A 21,242-nucleotide genomic window follows, 5' to 3' on the forward strand; every position below is an offset into this window, starting at 1 on the left:
AGTCAGTTGCTTGCAGTGGGATTGAGGTTGCCAAGGGGGGAGGGCCTATCACAGTTAAAGAAGGAACCATCATCTTGAAGCAGAGATGGCAGTTACACATATCATTACTAAGGCAACATAGCAGGAAGTTTATTAGATCATTACTGGGAGCAGAGCATGGGAGGGAGGAGCTGTTACTGAGAACTGAGGGATCATAGGAGTTGTAGTATCCATTTTGATATAACTCTGCCTACTTTAGAAAGCCAATTACATTTTGTTAATATAATTTACAACTAAATGGAGCTTAAATAGTTTGCTTTTATGATTGAGTGTTGTTGCATTCATTTATTTGTAGCTTTATGGGTGTTTCTATCAGACTTTCATATTGTTGGAAAACCCCTTAATTAAACCATGATTCACTATTCTGTCATGGGTCATTAAGGGGTTAAAGCCAGAAAGCTTTATGGAAAGAAAATCAAGGTATTATATCCATCTATTTCTCTATATCTAATCAGTGACACTAGCTTATATTAGCAGGGAGGAAGGAAAGGACTGCCAATATTTAAGCAACTCTGCTGCATAATGAAGTATATGAAGTGTGCAAGTAAATAAAGCTAGTAAACAGCACAGAGTACTTTTTATTTTATATTACAAACTTCATTTACACAATAAGATGCATAATCTATGAAATTTCTTTATCAATCACTTGCGTAGCCACAGGAATTATAGCATAACTGAGTCCTGTTAGGAATGTCTAAATCATCATTACATAGTGCCCACACTAACGTTTTACAATGGGGAGATTGGGACTTATTGGTAACAATAGTTATTTCACCTTGAAGAGTATCTGAACAGTTAAATGGAAGAAAAACACAGAAAAGCGAGTCTGTAGCATAGCTCATTTTATTGTTTAAACAGTTTTTTGCATAGGAAATATATCCGCTTCCAGTAATTGACTGCAGTATGAGCAGCTGCTAGCAGTATAGGCTGGATATAACAGTAACAATCACATTAAGTCAAGCTTGATTTACACCAGTTTAAAACTTATGGCAAATTGGAGCTCATTTGTTGCTTGCAATGAAATTACCACCCAAGAAAAAGCTTAATTATTCAAACTCATGACATAGTAAACTCAAATGGCTTGCAGGCTCACCCTTGTCCTAGAAACCCAAGAGTTCAGATATATCTAACCCAGTGGTACTGACCCTTTGTTAGAAACACTCATTTTTCAGTTTAAGTCCAGTACTGTCATTCTGGTCATGTAAGAGGCCAACAAAACATTGGGATAGATTTACTAACAATGGGTCACAACTGAATGTAATAGTATAAATTTAGCAGCTAAAAACAAAAAATGTTGGGCAATTCACAGGAAGAGGAAATCTGTCCGGGGAGGAAATTCATGATACTGTACTAATATCACAAAACTCCCTTCATTTTTTTTTTAGAAGGGTGACTGATATTTTTTAAGGAAATTTTAAACTTGCCTCTTGAAATAAGACAAAACATATTGTCTCGGCATTTTCACATATATGAATACAACAGATACAAAATAGGGTTTTCCTATTCTTATGTAAATCTATCCCAAAGATTTGCAAGGGTGGTAGAAAATTATACAGAGTTGTCGTATTGTGAGTAGATCATTTAAGGTTGGTGGCTGGTTATGGACAAAAATCGAGTGCCAATAATAAAGACAAATATATCCTGACAGTCCAAATAATTTGAAAAGGTAATACCATCTGGAACACATGCATACATGTTCTATGGAGAGGAGTAAAATGGTACAAGATGTGCCAAAAGTTTTAAAATGGATCAACCCTGGTGTGTAGCTAGCAAGCAATAAACTGACTACTAGTCACCTACAGTTGTACTAAATGTATCTAAAGAAACACACAGTCCTACAAAAAAGGTTGTTCTCAGAGAGATATCATTGATATGGGGGTAACCTTTTCCCAGGCGTCTAAAGAAGTCCTATAAGACAAGCACAAATAAACAGTTTGATAAAGAACATCTCATAAGATGTTTTTTGTATTTAGAAGCCCAGACCTGGGACTTAGTTACCCCCCTCACATTCTACATGGTGTATTTTTTTTTTAATTATTATTATTTATCTGTGAAGAAGAGATTCTGAAACATATTTACAACTGAACTCAACAGTGAGACTGTGAAATTGAACAGGCACTGCTAACTTATTTTGAGTTTTTGGTAAACATTTTGCTGGTTTTTTTCTTTCTCGTTTTGCATCAACATTTTATCAGTCCGTGCAACTTCAATGCCCTCAATGAAAAATGCATAATAAGCCATACTTAAAAAAAAAAAAAAACACGAAAACATCCTTCTGCATAAAGAGATACATTTGCCACATGAGTCCCTGTAGCACAGTTTCATTCTGTCAAAAATAAAGTTCTACAAACACTAGCTTCAGTGTAACGAGATGGCCATGCTTTCAAAGTGGTAGTCTTTAACAGGACCAAACAAAGAAAGCAAGTCCAGCCAGCAACACCAAAGCTCAATATTTCACAAATTCAACAAACATTTAAACTGCAACACACAGATATTTCTAAAGAGTAATAACTATTGAACCCTTTATATCATAGAAAATAACTACTTACAACCATTGAAGGAAATCAATTGCAACAAAATATGTATAAATTGACCATCTCCAGCTAGTTCTTTTGCCCCCCCCCCTTAAGTATCAAAAATGTGACCGACAGAGCTGTGGCGTGACAACAATAGAAACAATTGTTATGGCAATTTAGTTCATGCAAGGGTCATTGTGAAGGGGCAAAGACAGTTGTTTATTTTGCGCTACAACTGTACTGCTCACATACCAACACAATGAGTTTGTGGAATAGGGAAAAATACAAGGAAACTAGCAGAAAGTGCAATTCTGAAGGACAAAGCTTGTAGATCCTTCAATTTAAATGGAGTATTAAAGTGTTCAACCAAAACTGCTGAAATTGCTTACTCTGCATGTTTAAAATATGTTATGAAACAAAAAAATGAATGTTAACGAAGCATGCAGCTGGTTAATGTCAACAAAAGACCTTGACAGGAACATGTAAACTATGCTTGGGGCCTAACTCCCCACAACACCATAGAGCTTTCATAACCAAAAATACTGTACAGAGTATGTGGGGTCATTTCTACAGACTTTTAAATCTCCAAAACACTTTAAATGAATGCATGCGACTCCTGGTTTGCTAAATGTAAAAGGCCATATATTACATCACTTATCTATCAACATAATAGGGTGTCCCATCTGGCTTTTGTCTTCACCAACCATAGTGTCATACAAAGCAAAGAAAAATGGATAGTATAACCGATGAAAACATCCTATGCAATCTCTTTCCATTAAGTCCTTGTGAAGCTACAAGTTGCAAATCCAAAATTTTTGCTCCCTGAGGACACGGTCATGTGACTTTAAAAGCACTGCTCTAAATTCTAGGCTTTTTCAGGAGTGCTATGTGCACTCAGTTCTTAAATACCAACATGTATTCACAATCACATAATGCAATTTGCTAGAGGACAATCACATATGTACTAAGACAGTGATGCTTCCAACATTCTGAAATGCTCCAAAAACCAACTTTTCAAATACTAAATACAACAAAATAACCTTCATAAAATATAACTTTTCTCCATTTACATTTTTTCTTAAATGATTGGTAACCTACACTTTTGAAGCATAGGTAACTCTGAAACAAACCCTAACATGGACAGCAATTTTAAACTTTTTTTTTTTTTAAATTATTTTTCAAATACATAAATTAAGGATCTGGAGAGTTTTAACCCAAGTCCAGTTCCCATACAAGCAGTATCCTTGTTTACTTTAAAAAATGGAAACAAAATATATTCCCATTTCAAACGCTAAAAAGGTAGCATTACAAATGAGGGCACATGTAATTCAACGAAAATCATAACAAAACTATACAGTGTACAAATAACTGTCGGCAAGGTTCATTACAAAGACCCTCACTTCTCGCTACTTACAGCTTCACAGATTCATTCACATATTTTTTTTAAGCTGCCCATCTTTACCCCATAACTATATTGCTATAATTTAGGATTTCCTTTTTTGCCATGTCTATGTACAGTTTCCTTCACTGTTTTATTCCCTTTCAGCCTCAAAATGTTCATGTCACTCTAGGGGAAATACACGTCAGGGGTAAAACCAAGAGGCCAAGACTGCAAAGTAATTACGTAAATAAGAAACAGCGGACAAAGAATGATTGAATGTCTTACACTGTGAAAATGTCAATGGGGAAGGAAGGATTGTGGCATAACTTTTTAGTGCTGATTTTTTTAAAATAACATGCTATATTAAAACCTACATTTTAGTGTATAAAGCAGGTGTTCCTTTACCTTAAATTTTTAAAAGGACCCTTTTTTTTTTTTTTTTTAAAGAGGACTTTAAATATAAATAAAAATGTAAAAAAAAACCTTTGTATAGAACGATGCAAATAGACTTCTGGACGGTCAAGGCACCACCTTATTAACCTCACTATTGCAATTTGGGGCCAAAGATAGGACTTTGTTCACTATTGCCAAATATTCCAAGTTTTAATTCAGGACACATGTCAAATTTGAATAATTATATCCCATGCTTTAAATAGAGTCTCATTGCATTACATATAATACATTTTTTTCTAAATCTAAACAAAAATTTTAAATATGCCTTATCAAAGAGAAGGGTTTCTATGTTCTTGTTAGAACTGATTTCCTTTTAGCTTTTTTTTTTAAATTCAGCTTTCCATCCTGTACTGAAGCTGAAAGCTGATGGATAAGAAGCGTATAAAGTTTGTAATGACCGAATTCTCTATAGACAGTTACTGGATAGACCTGTCTCCTAACAAAGCTGAATTTTCATGTAATAAACTCTCTGAATATATAAAGAGTCCAGCTTCTTCATATATATATATATATATATATATATATATATATATATATATACTGTGTATGATGTTGGGAGGGCTTTTGGAAACACTGCTCACAAGAAAAGAACAAAAAATGGAATAAGTTGCCAATTTGCATTAAACACTTGCTTGGTAAAAGAAGAAGTTTTAAAATTTGTTCTACATTTTCTCTATCACTTTATGAGCATTAGTTGTTTAACATGACCTTCTGATATTTCCTCTACAAGGTAGAGATTAGTGAACTTTCTGTGGTGGAGAAGCACAAGGTATGTAATAACCTCAAATACATAAGGTTTAATAATATAAATATCTACAAAAAGATGTGTAATAGTTAATGAATTAATCAAAATAACTGTTAAATCACCAAATCCTTATTCAGAAACCGAACGATACAGGGGCAGTAAAAGTGTTTTGTAAATGAATGTTTTTTCTGGGCCTCATTAGGGGGAATAATATACCTAAAACACGTTTGGTAAAAGTGCAAATATACACATACAGCCTTTTTCCCTTGTAGTATTGATTGTCCTTGACAACTAGCCCTAATAAAGAGAAGAATAATGAGTATGTTGATATGAGGATAATTATCATTGTAGTGGTTTGCACAAGTTCATGTTTGCATTAGTTTTCCTGCTGTGCTATTGAGCATTTTTGTGAGTGGGTGAATGAAATGGAGTGGCCACATAATCCCAGTCATATCTATTCATTAGGTGATTGGCAGTGAGAACAATAATAAATGTAATTGTATGAGGATGTGGTCACCAGGGTTCCACAATTCTGCTGCCATGTTTCACTTATGAGTACTTAACTGATGAGTGCATTCACACTGGGTGGTGAGGAAAATCATATTAAATAGAGAACATTTATTGGGCAGTTGTCCTTTGCCTAGTAAAGTGATCAATGACTGCCATCAATTAAAATTAACTGCTGTCTGTGCTGGGTCACTGCTTAAGGAACCTTGATGAATCTTTGATAAAGGGACAAAGGGGATATGTTTGGAGGGAAAACATTTGACAATAACTGTGCAGAATAAGGCTAAGGAAGGTGATTTAGTCAAATGATGTCGTCTACATTAAGAAAACAGAGTTTACCAAAGCAGGCAACACAGTGTCACATTGATCTAGTGGTCACAAGAGAAAAGTACACTTGTATACATAAATGTATTTTAGTATAAAATGATATAAATCTGTACTGTTGCTCCTTATTCATATTAAGGCTTTGTAGTCAATAGAAACAATAAGTGGAAAGAACTGCAGTAAGTGCAATGCCATATCATGTATTGTGTGTTTTCTGAATTGTGCAACCCTGTAGTCCAAGCCACTTGAGGCTACAGTGAAATTTTTCAAGTCTAATGACGTATTCCAGTATTTTAAGGGAATATAATAATTCAATAAGGTTCAATTAGGAAAAAAGTAAATTTTCTATATGTCAAATGTATATAATTTTTAATTACAGTAGATAAAATGGGTCACTTTGCAGTCATGGCCACTCTATGGGCATTCTGCTGTACAGCAGTCTTTTCAAGAGCTCAAAATTCCATTTTAGCTAGCGCCAACCCATAATATATATTTATATATATATTTATACGCATATATATAAAACAAAATTCCCTCTCCATGTCAGTACACAAAAGGACCTCATCACACTGCAAAAATAGCAGTACCCACTTTGGTCAATTGAAAAAAAAATACATACATTAAATTCTTTTTTTTCTTCTTTTTTATGTTTTTTCTTTATCTGCGAAATTACCTAAAATAACCAAATACTGCTAGAAGCACTACCTACATAGGCAAAACGTGGTATTGCATAATTTGTAAAAATTTTAACCCCTCTCCAGCCCACCCTCCCTCCTTCCCCACATTAATTGGAAGATGAAAAACATGAAAGGTTAATAGAAAAACACCAAAATACTGAAAATATTGCTGGTTGATTACTATTTTTTAAGCGGCAATTATACACAGCCATGATATGCTTTATAAATGTGAGAAGGTATAACGGTTTAAAAAATCCAGGATGTCATATAATTTATCTTTCCCCTGTGGAGTACAAAATATTTCTTTTGTCATAAAAATGGTTAAGATTTAAAATTATAATAAATGCAGCAAAACAAGTTTTGTGATGTCACTTTTTTCGTTTAAATTCAAGGCAAGGCACGTAATGTGGACATTTTATTTTCGTGCAAGATCGAATAACTGGAAACTGTACTTTACCACTTTTTACCTTGTGAAATAAAGAGGCATAGTTCTGTAGGTCACGCAAAATTACATTTTAAACTTTAGAGCAAATTACTGATGGCACCTTGCACTGCTATGCAGCACGGTATCAGCCTTTTCTATGTTATATGAAGACTGGCAGCTTGAACAGTGTTGGTGCCTATAAGTTCTGACTTTCTAGTGCTGAAGCCCATCCCATTTACCCAATTCATCTGATATTTATAAATAAATTAAATATTCAGCACCTTAGTGGCAGCCTAACAAAAATAAGTGCTATGAATCCTTAATCTCAAAAATTGAGTAGAACGATTTGTTTGAATTTGCCACTTTATCATGTCCCTTATACATCAAGGGAATTAAATATTTTATTCTATTTTATCCTGTCAGCGCCAGAACTGACCTCATGGAAAATCATAGATATTGTCTGGCACTGAACAGGTTGTAGCTTTACAAGCCCTTCAGTTTAGAGTCAGAGGGCGAGAGGACTACATGTAATTATGTCCCATTAAATAATTAGATAATAGCACTTGCCTCTAATTCTTTTTATGGGGGGTGGGATTAGATCCCATTCATCTATTGATTAATAAGGGATCTCTGTAAATATACAAAGGCAATTGAATTCAGCAATAATCTGATGCACACAAATCTGCTGACAAGTTAGGTAGCATGCCAAAAAACAAGCACGGTGTATAGCAGGGATTCTTGTAGTTATGTCTCTTCCTGATGTTAATGATTGCAGGTCATAGAATGTTTGCTTTCCACATGCTGTATGACAACTGTTGTATGTAAGAAGATCCGTGGAAGGGATGGCCTTGGGGCCCAAATTTCTGCAGCTCTGTTGCTGCCTCACAGCCTTTTTTGTGAGAAATATGGGAGTAGTGTTCCCATGCGTAAACAACAAGAAGACTAAAACCAAACAGGACTAGCTTATCATGCAATTATTAAGGCATCTAGAAAAGTCATATAAAATATATTGTCGTGTAGAAAGAGTGCCTATTTTCCAGCGGACATCAGATAACAAATGCTAGTTGCATTCTACCATCCGTGAAATATATTAGCCACCCTTTCAGTGTCACGACTGTTTCCGCCTTAACCCCTTATGTGCTCCAAAGTCCTGAAAAGTAATATCTTGCATTGCTTCACAGGTCCTGTGAGTACTAAGAAGGTTAAAGGAATCAGTGATTGTAAGTGCTGCAAATGCTGGTCAGTATATCTTCTCTTTCGTGTTTTTTTTTTCTTTTCCTGTTCCATGTCCTTTCTTCAGATTTTCTGTTTCATGTATTTCAGTTACTTGTCTCTGCTTGAAGAAAGGGTTCTCCAATTATGTTTAGTCCATAGTTTTGGACATTGCTTGGCAGGATTGATGTCCTGTTTGATACTTGGAAAGGAACCAAACTAGCCCAGGTACCAGGACTGCAAAAGAGAAGCCAAACAAGACAAGCATAATTATTTCTCTTGTATCACGTACACAGATTGTTAATAAATAAACAATACAACCAATAAAACAATGTACTGTCACAGCTGGGTTTATTTTATTCATAAGCATACTGTTTTACAGTAAACGTCTCCATATAATACCACCAAGTAGTCTAGTTATTGCAGGCATGTAATGTCTGAACTCAGCTTGCTATAACTGCAATGGAACCAAAACAAGAAAGTTTCTGCCCTATATTACCAAGGAAAATAAACCGTTTAACCATATACATTTCTAAAAATGAAATCAAGCTTCATATGGCTACCTCTGTTTGTGTATAGTAATACATAGATTGTAGCAACAAATTTTCTGAGACCTCCGCTCTGCTGAACCTTCTTTACTGTTTTGTATACAACTTTCTGACTCCATGACACCCAGTTTCACATAGGGCAATTTTCAATGTTTTATTTTATGTTTATTTATGGGGTTTTTTATAAGTAAGAGCAGGAGTATCTCCTAAAGAGGCCAAATATTTCTCTTCTTATATTCTCTTATTTCTCTTCTGTTCTAAGTCTTATATTTCTCTTCTTCTTTTCTACATGTTTGCACTAATAAGATGCACAGTGTGAATGTTGTGAATTTAGCCTGACTTGTGTTGTCTCTTTATACAATAAATATATAGTGTAAAAGAAACTGTCAGGAAGAACATGGAATAAATATTTTGCAACCCATCTAAATTTCGGAAAACAGTTAAACACTGTGCATAGATATATGTTTCTTTTTGATAAGTAAACTGGGTCCATAAATTGCCTGTGATCATGTATTTGTGTATACATGTGTACAAAATGAAAGGAAGAAAGGAAAATATTAACATTTCAACTTGGATAAAATTATACTTTTAATTTCCACCTAGATAGAAATGGTATTTTAACGCTATTAAAATTGGAACACCGTTGAAATGCCCCTTTTCCACTTAAAAGAAATGTAACGCACATGGGAGTTGATATACAATATGATTCCCTTTCAGCTCTTCCAAAAATCACTTGACAGGAAACGTAAGATTAACTTTGTTATACCTAAATGAACAAAGGGTGCTTAGAGCAGGCAACTGGTTTGCCACAGAGAGAAGTTTACTTTTTTTATTTTAATCCTGCAAGAATCTGCACAGGCCACTCACAGAGTAAAAAAGAGGAAAACATTTGCTGGAACAAAAAGACAAGAAACATCTTGTATCTGGACCATCTCATTCTGGTCACACAGCAGATCCTGCTGTTTCTCTCCCATAAATGTTAACACTGAGTTCCCAACATGGTTGTCTGTTAAATGGACATTATTGATTCCTATGGTCCATTGTTCCCACTGCCCCACATTCTAAGTCCCTGAAGTTCAAGTTCAATCTGGAATTACATCATGTCTCGTTTCTCTTGGTTACCAGACAGCCTGAGACGTGATCACAGCTTCACAAAAAAGGGGAAAAAACGAACATCCTTCTTTACACTACAACTACTCCTATCAATATGATTATAAACTTATTTCCCCTTTCTTTTTGTATTTCAAGTGTGCGGATTTGGTTATTTAGAGAGAAGTTTTAAAAAAAAGGGTTTATCTAATGGGATCTTAATGGATTTCTGATCCATTTCCTGTAAAATGAGAGCTTGGGGTCTGGGCAGTGTACAAGATATCATGAGATTATTTACCATCATTCATATGACCCTGACTATGGCACTTTACTAGCTGAAGCATATTTGGGTGCACTAGAGTAAAGACCAAGATTTTCTAATTAATACAAATTGAATATTTTTATAAATTTCTTTTCTATTTTCATATAGTATAGAAATAATAAAAAATATAGGTGTCTACTTTTGTTTTATTCAAATACATTTTTAATATAAAATAGCTGCCAATTTTTGCGACAACTATTTAAAGTTTACACAGATCTTTTGAGAAATATGTTGTATTTTTAATTACATTATTTTTATACAGTACATTGTTTTATGAAAATGTAAAACATGATATGTTGGATATTAGGGAAAAATGCAATTTGGCCATTGGCCAATGCAATGTTTCCTTATATGGTAAAAATGTGATGTATATTCTTTGCATCAGTATGATTAGATCATATTTTCTACAGGTTTCTTTTTCTTTATTGCGTAAAACAAGGAAAATGTATCTGCTATGTCCTCACAGTTAACTTTTTTTTTTTTAAATTCTCAAAAAATGTGCTGAAAAACCCTAGCTAACCTAACCCTTATAATGGAGTCAAGAATAAAACAAAATGTGTACTCACCTTCCAACGCCCCCCTCCCCCGGCAGGTCCTCTTCTATCCATTATGGCTCCGGCATGGGTTCCGTGTCCCCCGCAGTCCTTCGCAGGCACTGTGACGTCAGCCGCACGCTGACGTTCTAATGTGTGCGCTGGCATCAGCACACACTATGATGTCACAAGGTCTGCGACAGACCGCGAGGGCATGGAGCCAATGCCAGAGCTGCGATGGATAAAAGAGGACCTGCCGGGGAGGGGGTGTTGGGGGGTGAGCACTTTTTTTTTCTCACAGGCATTATATTGGGGGCAGGGGCTGGCAGGCTATAAACTGGGGTGGGGGCTGGCAGGCTATAAACTGGGGTGGGGGCTGGCAGGCTATATACTGGGGTGGGGGCTGGCAGGCTATATACTGGGGTGGGGGCTGGCAGGCTATATACTGGGGTGGGGGCTGGCAGGCTATATACTGGGGTGGGGGCTGGCAGGCTATAAACTGGGGTGGGGGCTGGCAGGCTATAAACTGGGGTGGGGGCTGGCAGGCTATAAACTGGGGTGGGGGCTGGCAGGCTATATACTGGGGTGGGGGCTGGCAGGCTATATACTGGGGTGGGGGCTGGCAGGCTATATACTGGGGTGGGGGCTGGCAGGCTATATACTGGGGTGGGGGCTGGCAGGCTATGTACTGGTGGGGGCTGGCAGGCTATATACTACAGGGGGCTGGCAGGCTATATACTACAGGGGGCTGGCAGGCTATATACTACAGGGGGCTGGCAGGCTATGTACTACAGGGGGCTGGCAGGCTATGTACTACAGGGACTGGCAGGCTATGTACTACAGGGACTGGCAGGCTATGTACTACAGGGACTGGCAGGCTATGTACTACAGGGACTGGCAGGCTATGTACTACAGGGACTGGCAGGCTATGTACTACAGGGACTGGCAGGCTATGTACTACAGGGGGCTGGAAGGCTATATACTACAGGGGGCTGGCAGGCTATATACTACAGGGGGCTGGCAAGCTATATACTACAGGGGCTGGCAGGCTATATACTGGGGAGGCTGTGACCAATGCATTCCCCACCCTTGGCTTATACTCGAATCAACAGGTTTTTCAATTTTTTTTGTGTGTTAAAATTAGGGGTCTCGGCTTATACTCGGGTATATACAGTATTTAATTTAAGGGTGTATGCTTGTGAAAAACAAACGTGTGATAACTGTTTTAACAAACACTACTAGGCTGCACTAAAAACAATACTTTTCAATGAATCAATGAACAGGTTTGTCTGCTCCGTTAACCCCTTACTGATGTGTGACATATTAGTACGTCACACGTCGGCTGCTGGTGTATGGAGAGGGCTCACAGGCTGGGCCCTCTCCATACAAGGTTGGTATTTGCTGCATATTGCAACAAACACCCCCGGTAACACCCGCCATCAGTGCTAGCAAAAAGCTGGCAAAAAGGCTTTGATCTTGGTTTTGATCGTCGCTCCCCGTGTATTGCCAAAATATCTGATCTATCAAAATATAATAACAGTTATTCCCATTGTTTAACCCTGTAACCGAAAATACTGCCCAAAAGTCCAGAACACCACTTTTTCGCCATTTTGCAACATACAAAAAATATAATAAAAAGTGATCAAAAGACTGTACAGTCCTTAATATGGTAGCAATGAAAACATCATCTCAGCTCTCAAAAAATGACCCCTCACACAGCTCCATACACCGAAGTATGAAAAAGTTATTAGCACCAGAATTTTATTTTTTGTAAGGAGGTTTTAATTATTTTGTTTGTATTAAAACACAATAAAACTTAATCCCTTGGGTTGCACAATGTATCTAAACCTTGGTACTTTCATACTCAGAATGGTTCAATATTGGGTTCCAGTCATTTTCTGTACTGAATAACTTCTGCCATCTTTGATTATATATGTCGAGCAGGAACCATGTCATCAGGGAAATATTATGAACTGTCCATATATGATGTGTTTAACATCTTTGAGGCCCTGGCACAAGGGCTCTAAATTATTTTATGTTATTCAATTTCATTTCATTTTGGCAAGACATGAATTTGAATCTCTACTCCCTTCCGTGCCATAGAGATACAGGGACTTTATCCACTAGACCATGGACTTACTGGTTGTCAATGGGAGCAGTTTATCTAATCAAGAGCTTCCACAGAGTTACACTGTTAAACAAGCTTAACCCCTTAGCGCTCTGCGCCGTAGCTGTACTGCGCTGAGTCCCGCGAATAGCGCTCAGCGCAGTACAGCTACTGCGCAGAGACGATGCCGGTTCAGCGCTGTATAGCAGCCCAACCGGCATCGTTAGCCGCGGGATTTCAACGGTAATCTACCGTTGACATCCCCGGCTAACACCCGCGGTCAGAGTGGGCTCCGATCGCGGGTGTTTAACCCGTTAAATGCCGCGGTCAACGCGACCGCGGCATTTAACATGCCTTCTGGGGGTCTTTACATCACAATCGGCCCCCCCCGCACCGTTTTCGGGGGGTCCGATTGCTGTTTCGGCACCTCTGGGGTCCGATCGGGACCCAAGAGAAGCCTGGAGGGTTTACCTTTAAGATGGCGTCTGTGACGTCATCTTAAAGGCAAAGTGTCAGCCTATGCATCTGCATAGGCTGGCACTGATAATACCCTGCAATACATTAGTATTGCAGAGTATTATCAAGAACAAGCAATCAGATGATTGCTTGTTCATATCCCATGGTGGATCATGTAAAAAATGTAAAAAAAAATGTTTTTCAATAAAAAATTACTTTATAAATCACTAAAAATGCCCATAAGCCCAAAAACATATAAAGAGACATATAACACTCAAAAAAGTCTAAATCATAACACAAACCCCACATATATAGTATCATCGCGTCCGTAACAATCCATAGAATAAAACTAAATAACTATTGAACCCATATGATGAACGCCGTAAAAAAAAAACGTTAAAAACCCGCCAAAAATTATGATTTTTACCTATTATATCCCACTAAAAATGCAATAAAAAGTGATCAACAAAACATATGTACTCCAGAATGATATTGTTGCAAAGAACAACATGTCCCGCAAAAAACAAGCCATCAACCAGCTCTGTAGCCAAAAACGTAACAATGTTATGCCACTTGGAAGACGGCAATGCAAAAATGATAGATTTTTCCCCACATTAGGGTTTTATTTGGCAAATTTAGTAAAACATAAGAAAAAATATTCATGTCTGGTATCCCCGTAATCGTATCGACCCATAGAATAAAGATAACAGGATTGTTAGGCTATACGGTGAACACAAAAAAAAAAAAAAGTAAAAAATCCAGTACAGAATTGATGCTTTTCTACTCATGACCTCAAAAAAAGTTCCAAAATTTTCAACAATAGGTGATACCAACCCCAAAATGGTAACACTGGAAAAAGCATCTCGTCCCGCAAAATAAATGCTGTCACATGGCCCAAATAACGGAAAAGCGAAAATGTTATAGCCTTCAAAAGGGGGCAACCAGAAAACTAAAATCCTGGCAGCTGCAGGGTGCTCCTTCCCTTCTGCGCCTTGCTGTGCCCCCATAACACAAGTAATGTCCACATGTGGGGGGTCGCTGCACTCAGGAGAAATTGTAGAACAAATTTTATGGTGAGTTTTCTCTTTTTATCTTTTGGAAATGTGTAAATTTTAGGGCTAGATGAACGTATAACCGACAAAATTTGACCATTCTAAATTTCACCGCCATTTTGATTCAATTACTATGAAGATCTCAAGGGGTTAACAATCTTTGTAAAAGCTGTTTCTGATAGTTTGAGGGGTGCAGATTTGAAAATGGGTTGGTTATATAGGCGGTTTTGTTGCTAAATATGTAAAATTTGATTTCAAACAGTATTTATCCCCAAAATAGTCAATTCCGAAAATACGGAAAATCGCTATTCGATTTGTAGGCCGCGTGACGTCAAAATAAATTATCCAAACATTTCAAAAATTATGAAAATGTAAAGTAGACAAATGGGAAATGTTATTCTGCAAGTTATTTAGGTGTTAAATCTATCTGCCTGAAAACGCGGTGGTTTTGAATTTCGAAAATGGCAAATTTTTCTAAAAATTCATCATTTTTTTCTTTTTTTTGTAAATAAACGCAAAACGTATCAGTCAAAATTTACCACTAAAATGAAGTACAACATGTGGGGAAAAAACAATATCAGAATCGCTTTGATAAGTAACAGTGTTCAAAAGTTATAACCATATAAAGAGAGGCAGGTCAAATTTAAAAAAAAAGTTGCGAGCCTTAACCTGCAAACAGGCTGCTTCCTTAAGGGGTTAAAGAGGACCTTTCACCCCATTTATCGGCACTAGGAGCTGCTTACTCCTAGTGCTTGAACATACGCTGCAGTGTTAGAGTGATAGCGTTACCGGAAACCTCCGGTAACCCTATCTAACACTGCGGCAGGGTATAGTGTAATTGTCGGACAGCTCGCAAAGCTGTCCACCGTATTCATGAGGGGGCGGGGTTGGGGCGTGACTAGGGGCGGAGACTGTCCCCTAGTGCGCAGCAGTCAATGCCGGCCTATGGAGCGAACGGGGCGGTCCGGGGTAGAGGCAGCGCCTCGGACTGCCCCCTCATGAATACATCGGACAGCTTTGCAAGCTGTCCGGTGATTACACTATACCCCGCCGCAGTGTTTGATAGCGTTACCGGAGGTTTCCGGTAACGCTATTACTTCAACACTGCGGCGTTTGATCAAGCACTAGGAGCTGCTTACTTTAGTAAGCAGCTCCTAGTGCCGATAAATGGGGTGACAGGTCCTCTTTAATGTGCTGATATATAGAGATGGATCTTCTCAGAGATCTCTCCATATATCACTACATTAGCCTTTTTAAGACTACAATTAATACAGGTAAATTGAATAAAAATGTATAAGACACAATATAAGGGCTCATTCAGTTGGGTGTGTCCGCTGCGTATCAGCAAAAAAAGCGGACCTTCGATGTCCATATTCAGTCCGCATTGTATCCACATCCCTTTATTTCACATCTGTATGTAATTTATTTTTTTTCACATCAGCAAAATACTGAAGGGTTTCTAATCTACTTTTTGCCCCGTTGGTTGTCTAGCAAAATTTGAGAAAAACCAAACTGCATACGGATTAATCCATGTGTTGTCCATTTTTTTGAAGATGCATTGACTTATATGGAGGTCTGTGGTCTGCAAGTGAGAAAAAAAATTGTACATGCTGCAATTTATTTCTCAGTCTGCACATCCATGAAAAAAACATAAAATGTTAGAAGGCCCATAGGAATCAGATAGCATACAGACTTAAAAACGCCCATCTGAATAAGCCTTATATTATACATTTTATATTAACATTACCAGGACAACCTTTACAAAACATATAATAAACTAAAAGCTCTCCTTGCAAAACACTGGTTGACCCCTACTGATCGCACGCATTCAGGTTTAAGCATCGCCCACAGATGTTTGCATTGCGTTCCTAAACACAATGCAAACGCCCCATGTGACCTCACCCTAAATATGCAGATAATACTTTTTCTAAGATTTACTTTTTCTAAGTAAAAATTCTATTACTGGTGGGAAATATCGTATGGGGGCACATGGCCTTGTATATCACTATGAATTATGATATATAATATTGTTATACGAGGGGCCCTTATTATGTTATTTAACATGACAATTATAATTTATTATGAGGCACTATGGGGCACATTTAGGATGTTCCCCTTTGCCGTATTTATCAGGTATTCTCCCTGCTGGATTTATCAGGAATCTCTGGCTTCCGTAGTCGATAGGGTAGTTCTACACCAGATTCAGTCTGATGTATCATTGCGCCATAGCGTGTACGGTGCAAGCTATAGTGCGTTCCTGCCCTGCGCCAACCCACTCCGCTGTTGGTGTCCAGTGTCCGCATAGTTAATAATTGTACCCAATAATAGATTTTTACTCATAGTGAATTAAGGGTGAGATATGTCCTGTAAATCTCATTAATTTGTAGAGTATAAAAATTTATTTTAGGGGGAACTTTATATTATTTATACAGAGCCTATACAATTTATTTGGGGGATATGATGTACTGCGTGGGGGGTATGTGATATGCAGGAGCACAGCATGGTAGGGGCATAGTGTGGTCAGTTGTGATGTGGGCGGTTATCCAGGGAGCACTATCCTGTAAGTGCTTTGGTTGCTTTCCAGGCAATACTACATAGCTGTCCTCCAGGAAGTGGAAACATATGACAGTAAATTGTGCACATATAAGTCATTGCTGGGAAAAGTCACCATGAAGTTTTAATCCCGAAAGAGCAGATTTTCAACTGTAAACCACTATATGGCACTTCTGACTGTGTATGATCAGTACCGTAGACTAACCTCTGCGTATCTGAGACATCAGAGTATCAATAAGCAAAATCTGTGTATTTTACTCAATTACCGTATGGCAATGGTACATATTTTGGTACATATTTGATAGCATGCTTAATAGTGTAAGTATCCATGGTTTCTATAGTAAGATAGTATTATTAGACGAAATTCTTTAAAGTTAAGAATCTTCGAATGCATGCCTGAAGAACCGTTAAAGAACTCTAGGTAGATCTACTATATGACATCAGTTTATATACGGACACTGATGGAGTCTATAACATACAAGTTCAATTCTAAAGTATTTGTATGAAAATAGCAACATTATTACAAAAGGCCACTTTTTTTTCCACAAGATAAAACATGCAGAATATAGACCACTGCCTTTTAGGTTAACTAAACCTTACATACAAAAAGTTGTTCTACAGACTAGAAATAAATCTATCCAAATATAAATGTGGTGATTCTTCCCTTACCATTTTGCTTCCACTTACCTTACGTAGGAGTCATATATGGCTGTCACAGTCTTGCCATAAGAAGAAGCTCTTGATGCAAAAACAATTGCTCCAAGCCGTAAAAGAAACATTTCCTGAGACTCCAAATGGTAAGACTTGACAGGCAAACTTTAGGATAGTCGAATTTTAGAGCCAGTTAGGCAATTCTTTGAGCCGGTTTAATCTAGATTAGTGGCCCACATTTACTGTAACTTCCTAAACATCATTAGAAATCAACCCAAAATGCTAAGCAAATAGCTCTTCTGGATTTTGGGATCTGTCCAACCCTGGCTATCTCCAAGTGGAAAACATAAAGCAAGACAGAAGTATGTTTTCTTTAGAGCATTTCTTATATACAATGGGAAATCCTTAATCAAACTCTACTGTTTTACAAAAAAGGCATGCATAAGTAGACATAGCCACCACCCACAATATAATCATGTAGCAGGAAGTATCCCCATTTGCCACTAAAACAGCAGTATTCTGTTAAAGTCTTTCAGTTTTTCTTCTTACAATCATAGGAAATTAGACGTTCCAACATGCGAGTGACAAATGATTAGCTATGTATTGAGTTAGAGAGCATTCTAGATTATTGGTGATTTAAGGAAGGCATGCTTTTTCCTTACCTCCAAATATGATAAGAATGAATGAGAAATGTACCATCAACAACCAGTTAGTATGTTAATTATTTAGTTAGTTCTTTGGTTATTTCTCCACTGTGTGTACAGACGTAGGCTTTATGTGATGATTTGCATGGAAATACGGTTATAACTGTAAATTGTGAAGGTATCTAGGATCATTATGCCATACATCTATACATCTATATTTGTTGTGTTGCTGCTGCTTAATGATATATGCATATTTTAGCTCCAAATCCCTACAGCATCTGAAGCTTGTGGTGCTTTAAAACAATGTTGAAGTATAAAAGCCTGTATTTGACAGCAAGCATACGACAATCCAGACATGGATTAACCCATTGTCTGCTGGGCAAGTCATCTGCTGTCATCGAGTCTTGTTTTGCAGATACTCAGCAAACCCACAGGTTTGTCCAAGCTGTTCACCCGTCACAGTGAAAACTACAATGGAACAAATGTGTTTAGAAAATTCTTCCCACAAATGTTTTGGTTAATTGTGATATGTAAATAAATGTTTCCAGGAGAGAGAGGAGGAGGGAGTAGGGGGAAGCTACAACAGAGCTATGTCTCAATGTCATTTATAGATGGAGTGTAGGGTTGGAAATAATTAAAATTTTACCTTTGCCAAGTTATTCCCAATGTATCCTCACTGGCACTGGGGTATAAATGCCTGCCGTTTTGATTCATGGTCCAGTCACAAATCCTCAGCTGTCAATTGAAACCTAGCAGTCAGATATGGATCCAGCAGTACTGCAGTTTTTAGTATTTAAACATGCATATGTACAAAATTTTAAGTAAATTTGCTGCCTATGGGTATATATAGGTATATATATATAAATATATATATATATATACACACACAAACACATACGCAAGCCTCTGAGTTTATGATGCCATGGTACTGTGTATATCTTTGGACTATTTTTTATCATGGGTTGTACTGGGTACAAACATTCACAACTGTCCAAATGCCCCTCAAATGCATGAAGGTATTTAAAGTGAAAGTCTATAGATATACACATAACCAAAATACAGTGTGCATGAAAGTTAATCTCCACAATATATTTACTTGGTGAAGGGAGCATACAAGATCTAAGGAAGTATTTTAAGCACATTTCTATTCGCCTTTGTTAAAGGAAAATATAAATAAATAATTTGTTAGTGATCAATTTAAAAAAAGCAAACAAAAAAGCAAAGAAAGAAATAGGGTGCCAAATATTTTCTTCAAGTTTGATCACTTGCTCTGGCCTGACAGGAAGAGAAAACATGCAGTTTTATAGACTTCAAGGAAAATAATACAGATAAAACAAATCTAGAAAGGATATCTATACAAATCAATAACAAAATATCAACAGAATTAGTAACTGAAGATAAACATTTTTATTTTCTAAGTGTATATCTGTATTGGACCAAGAAAATTCCCAGTGCCCAGTACCCTAGACTCACTTTTCTTTAGGTAACTTTAGAACTCCACAGGAAAGTGTATGGGAGATATGGAACAGACAGGAAAAGACACAGACTATGAGGAAAAGTAAATATATGATATTATCCCCACCATAATGACACATGAACTAAAGTGTGTTTCCCAATATCAATAATGCAATAAGCTAAGATGACTGCAAAATGATGGGAAGTGGTAAGCTACGGGGTAGAGTTTTTGGGAAGCTAGTTACTAGCAATGTTGCCTCAAACTGTCCACTTTACCATTTTTGCTTGATTATCTGAAAACTACAAGGCTTTGGTGCTTTGCATCAACTTTTACTTAAAACTTAAATCAAATCTACAACCGAAATCAAGCATGATAAACCAGGGACTCTTATTCATAGATCCAGGCATTGTGACTGCGGAAATCTTCGTATATTTGTTATCCATGGCCTCCTTCCGTCTAAAATAAACCTTTAAAATTATGCTAATGAGTGGAGAGCTACCCTAGTCCCTTTGTGATCTGGCTTTATAGACTGTTACTCTGTCTCACCCAAAGGTATAACTAGGAAAGGCAGGGCCCCACAGGAGATCTCTGAATTCCGCCCCTCAGAAAATATACACACTTGTATGTTCACACATTTATACACAGATATATTTATACACTATTCGTACATGTAACGCTGACACAGATCTGTCCCAGTAGCTCTTCCCCCCTGACATATCTTATCTGAGTTGCAGATTCATTCTGTGTACTGTGGAAGATGTGCACCATAATATGTATATAATGGTGCAGATCCACCATTCATTAGTGTGTCAGGTTAGATGCCAGGGCCCCCTGACACTGTAGACCCCATATTAGCACTATGGCTGCTACCACTGCAGTTACCCCTCTGGTCTCACCCTCCCTCTGCTCCCTAAGCACTTGTGCAGTGAGCACTTCCTGCTATAATCTCACTGCACAAGTGCTGTAAAAGCAGGGGGAGGGCGAGACAGTAACAGCCTGTAAAGCCAGATCACAGACAGGCTAGGGTAGCTCCCAAGATAATTAGCATAATTTAAAAAGTTGAATTTGAAGTTTATTTTAGCCATGGATAACATATCACAGTCACAGTGCAAGGATCTATGAGTTAGTGTCCCTAGTATATCCTGCTTTTGATGGCAGAATTCTTTTTATATTAATTAATCTTTAAATAAGCCATATGCAAATATGTTCCTAGCGTGCTTTAAGCAGTGATATAAATATATTATCAATCATTCCAATTTTTATACCACTGGAATGTATTGAAAAGTCTGTTGGTCAAAACTTATGGCAGATTCCCTTTTAATGCTACAACTATGCAAATATTTTTACTATGTAAAATTACAGTGTTACTATGGAACTGTGTAATCATACCAGCAGGATTGTGAAAAATGCATGCATGCTCCAGGATTATAGATGGACTTGAAGATCTCTCCACTGAACACAGCAGATCCCCTCCCCTCTGCTCTGAAACACTGCTGTGGTATTCAAACTGAAACGTCTTACAGCAGTGATTCACTGAAAATTGGAGCGGCTGT

The 21,242-nt window shown here is 37.4% G+C and overlaps 1 protein-coding gene across 9 annotated transcripts in view; it reads right to left on the minus strand.

Moving 5' to 3' along the window:
* Window positions 1-599: 599 nt before the first annotated feature.
* Window positions 600-21,242, minus strand: part of NFIB (nuclear factor I B) — a 293,295-nt gene continuing 272,652 nt past the window's right edge. For 8 of the 9 annotated variants that reach the window (XM_072152886.1, XM_072152844.1, XM_072152807.1 and 5 more), the window contains 2 exons: window positions 18,880-18,968; window positions 600-8,515 (listed from right to left, as the gene is read on the minus strand). In XM_072152886.1, coding sequence (XP_072008987.1) covers window positions 8,386-8,515; window positions 18,880-18,968 — 219 coding nt within the window. In that variant the 3' untranslated portion in view covers window positions 600-8,385. The remainder of the gene's footprint in view (window positions 8,516-18,879; window positions 18,969-21,242) is intronic. The other variant, XM_072152875.1, reaches the window with a different exon arrangement.

This window comes from Engystomops pustulosus, chromosome 1, assembly GCF_040894005.1.
Source record: "Engystomops pustulosus chromosome 1, aEngPut4.maternal, whole genome shotgun sequence".
Taxonomy (NCBI): Eukaryota; Metazoa; Chordata; class Amphibia; order Anura; family Leptodactylidae; genus Engystomops; species Engystomops pustulosus.